Source organism: Notolabrus celidotus, chromosome 18 (genome assembly GCF_009762535.1).
Source record: "Notolabrus celidotus isolate fNotCel1 chromosome 18, fNotCel1.pri, whole genome shotgun sequence".
In the NCBI taxonomy this organism is placed as follows: Eukaryota; Metazoa; Chordata; class Actinopteri; order Labriformes; family Labridae; genus Notolabrus; species Notolabrus celidotus.
The window spans coordinates 2,721,342-2,730,451 of NC_048289.1; the positions used below are offsets into that span (position 1 = coordinate 2,721,342).

The 9,110-nt window shown below is 37.2% G+C and overlaps 1 protein-coding gene across 1 annotated transcript in view; it reads right to left on the reverse strand.

Annotated features, from left to right (window-relative positions):
• LOC117830300 (PI-PLC X domain-containing protein 1-like) overlaps positions 1 to 555 on the reverse strand; it is a 15,522-nt gene extending 14,967 nt beyond the window's left edge. The window contains exons 1-2 of the mRNA XM_034708355.1: positions 528 to 555; positions 308 to 430 (exon numbers count right to left, since the gene is read on the reverse strand). Of these exons, the coding sequence (XP_034564246.1) occupies positions 308 to 422 (115 nt within the window). The 5' untranslated portion in view covers positions 423 to 430; positions 528 to 555. The remainder of the gene's footprint in view (positions 1 to 307; positions 431 to 527) is intronic.
• Positions 556 to 9,110: the final 8,555 nt, after the last annotated feature.

The window sequence follows — 9,110 nt, forward strand, 5'->3', positions numbered from 1 at the left end:
AATGTTGTATCTTTGTCATGCTGTGGCCAAGCAACATGGAGATATCAGCCACAACCACAGGTGTTTCATACACTTCCGTACTCTGTTAGAGAGAGATAAGCTTGAAAATCAACAACGTTTCCTTTTGACATGTTAGAACCATGCTGTGATCATGCTGCGATTAAGGCTATGGTTCAATCAATCATCGATAATTCAGATATTTCCTTGTGACACTTTTTAAAAATGAAAGCTGTGATGAGATAAACTTGGCACAGTATAATTTGAAGTGAGCAGCAGTGACAGAAGTTGCATGATTTCAGCCTCGTACCTGGTATGGCCAGCTTGAAGAGGTAAATGTTGTGAAGCTCAGGAGGTAGTTGAGACATCCAGTCACTGTAGCTTGTGATTTCTCTTCTCTCTCCTCCTTTATTGAACACTGCCATTTCCAATTCTACATAAATCAAGGTCAGTCTTTGTAATCCTACCAGTTTGTGGATAATGGTTTAGAGGTTATGATCCATCAGACAGTTTAGATAAACACCACTCACCCTGCCAACGTGATACCCGGCCTTTAGACTCTTCATTAGCTCAACATTGCAGAGTTGTGATATTTATGCTCACACAGCTCTGACCCTCGGCAGGCTGCAGCTTTATCCAGTAAATACTTACAGTGTGTCTGAAGGAGGCCTGCTGAATGATGCAATCTGAAACAGGTTTTTATGGAATGTTTGATGATGGTGATATGAAGTTAGGGTGAAACTTCCTCATACCTTCCATGTGCCCAGACAGGAAACTCTCTAAGTAGACCTATCCATTAAGATGCTCACTTTTCAAAATCACAACTGGAATTTAATCTAAAGTCAAGTTTAGATTATGAAGTTTTAAACACTTGTTCTTATCTTTTTTTGGGTGTAAATGAATCACAATGCCTCAACATTCCTTAACACCTTACCTGTGTCCTGACCTGAACCCTCACCTGGATCTAAAACAAACCTTCTGCGTGACACTATCTGTGTACAGGGCGCTGTTTGTAAAGTTGGGCACACTGAAAATAACAGCACTCAACATCTCCACATTTAACCCCAAAATGTCACAAAAACGTAGAGTGAATTTTTAAAAGTCACTTTTTATTTTATCCCATTTAGAGCAAGATTTGTGATCTTTTTAACATTTAATGTTGTTGTAAAAATATTGAAGATACAATCACTTTTCAATACAAGTGCTACATTTTAATCTAAATGTTAAATCTAAATTGTAAATGTAATTGTTAAATGTTAAATCTTGATGTTAACTATAAATATTAATTATAAATGTTAAATGTTCAATCCAAATGTTAAATGTTAAATCTAAATGTTAAATCTTAATGTTAAATATAGATATTAAATATGAATGTTAGATATAAATAAAAATGTCAAATCCAAATATTAAATCTAAATTTTAAATGTTAAATATAAATGTTAAATATAAATGTTAAATATAAATATTAAATGTTAAATCTAAATTTTAAATCTAAATATAAATGTTAAATATAAATGTTAAATCTAAATCAAAATTTTAAATGCGTAATATAAATGTTAAATCTAAATGTTAAATCTAAATTGTAAATGTAATTGTTAAATGTTAAATCTTAATGTGAAATATAAATATGAATTATAAATGTTAAATGTTCAATCCAAATGTTAAATGTTAAATCTAAATGTTAAATCTTAATGTTAACTATAGATATTAAATATGAATGTTAGATATAAATAAAATTGTCAAATCCAAATACGAAAACTAAATTTTAAATGTTAAATATAAATGTTAAATATAAATGTTAAATATAAATATTAAATGTTAAATCTAAATTTTAAATCCAAATATAAATGTTAAATATAAATGTTAAATATAAATCTAAATTTTAAATGTGTAATATAAATGTTAAATAGAAATGTTAAATCTAAATTGTAAATGTAATTGTTAAATGTTAAATCTTAATGTTAAATATAAATATTAATTATAAATGTTAAATGTTCAATCCAAATGTTAAATGTTAAAATCTAAATGTTAAAGCTTAATGTTAAATATAGATATTAAATATGAATGTTAGATATAAATAAAAATGTTAAATCTAAATATTAAATCAAAATTTTAAATGTTAAATAATAATGTTAAATATAAATGTTAAATAGAAATATTAAATGTTAAATCTAAATTTTAAATCTAAATGTTAATTCTAAATGTTAAATATAAATCTAAATTTTAAATGCGTAATATAAATGTTAAATCTAAATGTTAAATGTCAAATCTAAATGTTAAATAAAAATATTAGATCTAAATGTTAAATGTTAAATATAAATCTAAATGTTAAATCTTAAGGTTAAAGAAGGATTGGAGGATCTCTGACCCCTTCAGTGTCACACCAGCTGCTGACTTCAGTGCTGCAGAAGAGGAGCAGTTCACTGATGTCAGTTCTGATTCTACATTGAGACTGCAGTTTCAGTCCTAGACACTAGCTGCATTTTGGATTGGATTGGAAAAGGACTACCTGTAGCTAGGCAGGAGAGCCATGGCCTCACTACTGCCTTCTGCCACATCCTACTTGTGCGAGATTTGCCTCATTCAAGACCAAATACTGATCAAAGCTGGACATTGAAAATGAGCTTAGAGTGGCAGTCTCACAGCTGCATCCCTGATTTGAGAAAGTCAGCAGCACAAAGCAAGCCCACACCAGTCACTGAAATGTCTGACAGAATTCAAGACTAGAAGTTAAATTCTAGAAGAAAAATTGTTTTATCATTTATGAGAAAATCTGTTGAAAGCCATGAGTGTTGGTAAACAATAACAATTTAATTCACACATGTTGCAGTGTCACTTGTAATATTTCAGGTATAAAAGTGACCACTTCCTTAGTTTGTCTGTAAGTTGATCCCACTGTTGATGTTATTCTGGCAGAGAAATGTTCAAGTTATTGTTGGATCTCAGGGAGATGGAGATCTTGCTATTATATGTGGAGCAAGGCAATTTTCAGAAAATCAGTTTCAAGGAACAAATGTACAGTAACAGTTTACAGGCTGTGGAGTTACTTCTGATAATAAATACAATGTCTTTAGTTTCTCAGTAAGTTGATGTTTTCTGGCAGGTAAAAAGTTCATGTGCAGAGGGATTTTTTATTGAATAATCTGCTAAAAGAACATGCTATTCAACTAATTATTTTGAATATGTTTAAAACTCACTTTTCCCTATTTTTTTAGTAAGATGTCACAAAGTGAAGTTGAAGTTTTGTATAAATTACTTGTGACAGTATTTCAATTAAATTAGGCCTTCGCATGTTAGCAAGCAAAGCACACGTCTGAGAGTGTATGAGGGGCTGAAAATCATTTAATCTTGAAAGGGGGGCGCTGCAAAAAAAAAGTTTAGGAACCACTGAGCTAACCAAACAGACTCTGTGATATCTTGTTTAGTCGTGTTTTATCAACTTTGACCTGTTGCTGAGTGTTTGCTCACCTTTAAACTAGTCAGTCTGTCAGAATTTAAATCTCTGTTTACACGTCTAAACTCGTCGCAGCTCTTTTTCTTTGCAGAGGTTTTGTGTAATCCATTTCTGAGACATTATCACTGAGAGTGTAGGGGTTGTATCAGTGTAGCTGATGAAATGTTGATGTTTGCTGTGCACAGCCAGAGTAGGAACAGGTGACTTGTAGGTTTAAGAAAAGTGTGGTTCAACAGCAAGCTTAAGTGAGGAAAATAAACAAGTTATAGTCGACTGTGCTGCCACCAGAGGGCGCTGTGTCTATTTGAAAAAGCTTATTCTCCGTTGAATGTAATTGAGATTAATGAGATTCAGTCTGATTACTGCTTCTCACCTCAGTGTAAACTTACACCTTACTTATGTCTCCCATTCCTCTTCTCATTGTTGATGTTTTTAGGTGTTGGTCATATGTGAAGGCTACCACTGGTATATCATGTTCTTCAATGCTTACTTGTTATTGCTCATCCTTTTTTTAATGCATCCAGAATTAAACTTTTTAAATGTTTGCACTTTGTTTGGATATACCTATATATGACTGATCTAAAGCTCCACTGTACTGCATGTGTTTAATGCAGCTAACCTTCAAGCCTCCTGATATTATATTTAAAGGACTACTTCATACCTGTGTCCTGACTGACACCTCAAAGAAACACCTGCAGTCCCACAGCTGAGACTGAAGTTCAGTCCAAGTCCTGAAAACTGCAGACAAGACAACTCATCTCATAGACCAACCACATGCAGGTGAATCATGGGGTCGGTCCTGAAGACTTGGCATGCCCCGATGGTAAGACCCTCCATGATTCTCTAATTTTTTGTTACAGGCATAGACTCCAGACTACTACCAGGTGAGTACAGCACATGTTCCTGATGGGTAACTACAGTTAATTCTCCTTGTCAGGTAAGCTGTCAGGTAAGTCACCCGTCATCCAAACACTCAATATGAGGTCAGAGACCTCAGGTGTATTAAAACCCACCCCTCCAATTCAGCCATTAAAACATGTATACAAACATTATATGCTGTAAAATACCAAATGACCACATGTAAGTAGGCAACCAATAATCTGTTGAAATAAGACATAACATACTCGATGGATAAGACTTTTCAGTTTTATTCTTCATAGAGAAATCACACTTTCATGAATGATAAGAACTAATAAAGTTGCTTTAAAGTTTTAGGTCAAGGCTAAATAAATGACCATAAAGTCTTCTTCTTTAAAGGCACTATGAGGAGTTTTTACTGATGCCTCTTTATAACCCTCAAAAGCAAACAAGACCATCTACAACAACACTGATACCTTCTCTGTTGTCATTTTCATGTCCAAAACTGCTCTGAGGGGGTCGGTGTCAGAACAGGTGATTGACATCTCGCTTTAGAAACACCCTTTTTTGGCTGTTTTCATGGCAAATAACCACATTGTAAGATAAGTCTAAATGTTAAAAAGACAACAGGATAAGGTTATTGTCTGAAGACAATTATTTTGCATGTACAGGACAAGAGATAAGAGGTATCACTTTGTCCACAAGGGGGCGCCAGAATCGATACAAGCTAAAAGTTCCTCACAGCAGCTTTAATAAAATATGATGTATGTGTATCACTTCATCAGACATGACTTATTTGAGTGTTTTTCAGCTGTCACTGCAATAACTACACATCACAATAGAACCTGATAGTTATACAAATGTCTGTTTTCTTCATGCTTTTAATCATCTTGTTTTTAATGAGGGTCTATGTAGAGATATAACTAGTAGCAGGTTTACATAACCTTGAAATGACCTCCATTGGGAGAGTATTACATTTGGAAAATGGAAATAAAATAAAATAATATAAAATGGAAGAGCAAAGAACATTTTCTTTTCTTTTTTTTAAACTTTATTTTCTGCTTTTCGCATTTAGCAGACATAACATACAAACAAACAGTACAGTGCAAAAACAAAAACAATACAAATACACGTGTCAACCCCCCACCCCCTCTCTGAGGCTCAAAAAGACAGAAAGAGAAAATGAACAAATAAAAAAAGTCACAAAACTACACAGGGTCTTCTTGCTACCATTCTGTGTCTACTTTTAAATGTAATAGGATTGTACACACACAGATCCATGGAAATTAAAAAAAAGAAGCAAATACTGCTACATGAGCAGGGCACTTAATGTAAGGTAGAACCTTCAATGTAGTCTATAAAAGGACTCCAGGTCGCAGCAAAGTCCCTGGGTCTTATACCTACCTTATATCTGAGCCTTTCCAGAGGCAGAAAGTAGAGCACCTCCTTCAACCACTTGTCACGGCAACACAACCCTGGCACGAGCTCGGTCTAGGGCATCCAAGCGTTGGTTGCCCGTGCCATACTAAAGAAGGAATCAGGTGGCTGTCGAGCAAAAGGCAAAGGGAAAAGGCGGACCTTACCTGTGCCGACTTCTTTCCAGGACCCCATTCACGGCTCCGGGACCAGCTCACGCTGCTTCCTTCTCGTTACCCCTCAGGGTTTCCGATGACTGTTCATATTTAAGTTAACATATATAACACACGACAAAACTCAACGGAAAAAAGGGGAAAACTTCGCAAGAATGTCTTTCCACGGCTTCTGACCACGGCGTCTCTTTCTTCTCGCCTCTCTAGCAGGTGTCTGCCTGAGCTAATCAAGACCACAGCGTTACCGCCTCATTGATAAATTGGTCACGTGACCAGGAAGGTCCGCCCACCTGTAGCTCGATAGCCACACCCCCATACTCTGGACAGTGTTGCCGCAACACACTGTGAGAATGAAGGGGATTCACTTACCTTCCAGTTAAAAAGGATTAGTCTGCGTGCAAGTAGCGAAGCAAATGCAAAAGCATTCGCTTGTAAATTTGTAAGCATACTATTTTGGGGTGCTACACAAAAATGGCTGAGTGGAAATCAGGAGCTATGGTCTTTTTACACATATGGGAGAACACCTTGAAAATACTGCCCCAGTAACTATTTAAAGAGGGACATGCCCAAAACATGTGTCCTACTGAGGCTGGGCTATTACTGCACCTCGGGCAGGCAGAGTTTGTGGTGGGAAAAATTCTGGCAAGTTTGTCCCTGGAGAAGTGGAGACGATGAAATACCTTAAACTGGATTAACCCGTGTCTCACACACAACGAGGAGGTGTGTATACGAGTAAGGCTGTCCCACCACGCCTCCTCTGAAAGCACCACACCCAGATCACTCTCCCATGCAGCTTTAGTTTTTTCCCATGTTATCTGTGTAAGGGCCATTTCAAGATGTTTGTGTGTGTGTGTGTGTGTGTGTGTGTGTAGGACATTAAGTTGTCCACTAGGGGTCTCCCCTGTTCAGTACACATGCATATTTAGGTAGGAACCTTTCATCAGGTATCAGGTGTTGCTCGACGGTGAGCACAACGCCGGGACGCTGGCAAGGTGAAATGTGGAATAATTGCGTTCTATGGTTTTTGATGGACACTATGTTGGATTCTTGCATGTTGACACGATTGGAGAAAAGACGGTGAACAATAAAACATCCGTAATTGCAACCAAAAGACGTCAGGAACTTATTTTCACAAGACACACGGGCAAGAGCGCGTCAATTATGTTTAAGCCCGTCTAGGCAGCCCCTCAGTGGCTTGAAGTTTTAGGCTTAGCTGCTATAATCTGGGTTAAACCCTTTATCAAAGTATAGGTTACAGAGACACTGTTACAGCTTGAGCAAAGGACCAGGACCCAAATGCAGAGTACAGGGAAAAAATTATTTATTAAGCAAAAAAACAAGGTTCAACTAAAGCGCCTTGCGGGTAAAAACAACTGAGAAAAAGGTTCTATCAAAAAACTCACAAACAAAAAACTAGGAATCAATCCTCTGGAAAACACTCGAGATATGTACACAGAAAGCGTGGCTTGAATCTCCTCAGGAGCAAGGCTACAACGGGACATGGGGCATGCGGCTAGAGGAAAATAATCTGGCACTGGAGGAGTGTTTGGTTGCAGCTTAAGAAGCCAGTGCTGATGAGAAAATCAGGGACAGGTGTGCCTGATGAGCCTCACTCCTGAGGAGACCGGCCCCGCCCCTACCCATGCAACCTGCAGGCAGAGAGAGAGAGGGTTAGGGCAAATAACAAAAAAATCAGGACCATAACAGACACGTTTCTTCTTGAAGGGGTCTAGCTCTAGGATGTCGTCTAGTTGGCTTTTGGGTGGCAGGTGAGGAAACCAGGGAAACACTTTCTTAGTTAAGCTGTGTATTTGAAGATATCTGAAGAAGTGAGAGCTGCATAAATTGTTGTCCTTTGTTAGTGTCTCAAATAAGGAGAATGTGTCATCTGTGATCAAGTCACAGAAAAACAGCAGTCCATTTCTATGCCCATGTTGGAAAGCATTATCCAACACAGGCGAAGGAAAGAAAGGATAATCTGCTACCAGAAAAAACCTACTGGTCTGTTTTAATCCAAAGTGCCTCCTGAACTGAAGCCATATTTTAAGTGACTCTTTAACCACTGGGTTTATTATTTCTATCTTATGACTATATGGTAGCAGGGAGGTGAGGTTCATATGTGCCCATTCTATGCCCTGTTTATTTTCATATGTAAATATCCAATGTAAAAGTTTTACAATGTTTGCAGCCCAGTAATAGAAAATAAAGCTAGGCAGTCCGAGCCCTCCCGCCTCCTTAGGAATCCCTAAATATATTTTCTTCATTCTGGGGTTTGAATTGTTCCAGATGAATGATGCAATTAACCTATCGAGCTGTTGAAAGCAAAGAACATTTTCTAAGGTCAAACAAAACAGACTCTGAGAAAGTCGGGCTACAGTGTAAAATGTTGATGAAGCAATGTTTACCTTTGTGTTACATCATCTCTTCTTTTAACAACACTCTGTAAACGTGTGTGAACACAGGAGATCAGTTTCTGGAGTTTGAAAGTGAAATGTAACGTCACATTCTTGCCTGATACAGGATTTCAGACGCTCAATAGTTCAGGTTCTCCTTTTGGATTCATGACAAGTGAGGACTGGAGACAGGCCAGTTTAATAAAAACATGTATTAATGTATCTGAACAGACCCATCAGTGAAGAAGGAGCCCTCCACTCCTGTGACCCAGCAGTGAGTCACATGTAAGCTCATGGAGACTTGAGGAGTTCAGTGAGTAACTGTATGTGTGTATGAATGTGTTAACTTCCCTGTGTTTAACCTCTGAGGTGTGTGTATGAATGTGTTAACTTCACTGTCTTTAACCTCTGAGGTGTGTGTATGAATGTGTTAACTTCACTGTGTTTAACCTCTGAGGTGTGTGTATGAATGTGTTAACTTCACTGTGTTTAACCTCTGAGGTGTGTGTATGAATGTGTTAACTTCACTGTCTTTAACCTCTGAGGTGTGTGTATGAATGTGTTAACTTCACTGTGTTTAACCTCTGAGGTGTGTGTATGAATGTGTTAACTTCCCTGTGTTTAACCTCTGAGGTGTGTGTATGAATGTGTTAACTTCACTGTGTTTAACCTCTGAGGTGTGTGTATGAATGTGTTAACTTCACTGTCTTTAACCTCTGAGGTGTGTGTATGAATGTGTTAACTTCACTGTGTTTAACCTCTGAGGTGTGTGTATGAATGTGTTAACTTCACTGTCTTTAACCTCTGAGGTGTGTGTAT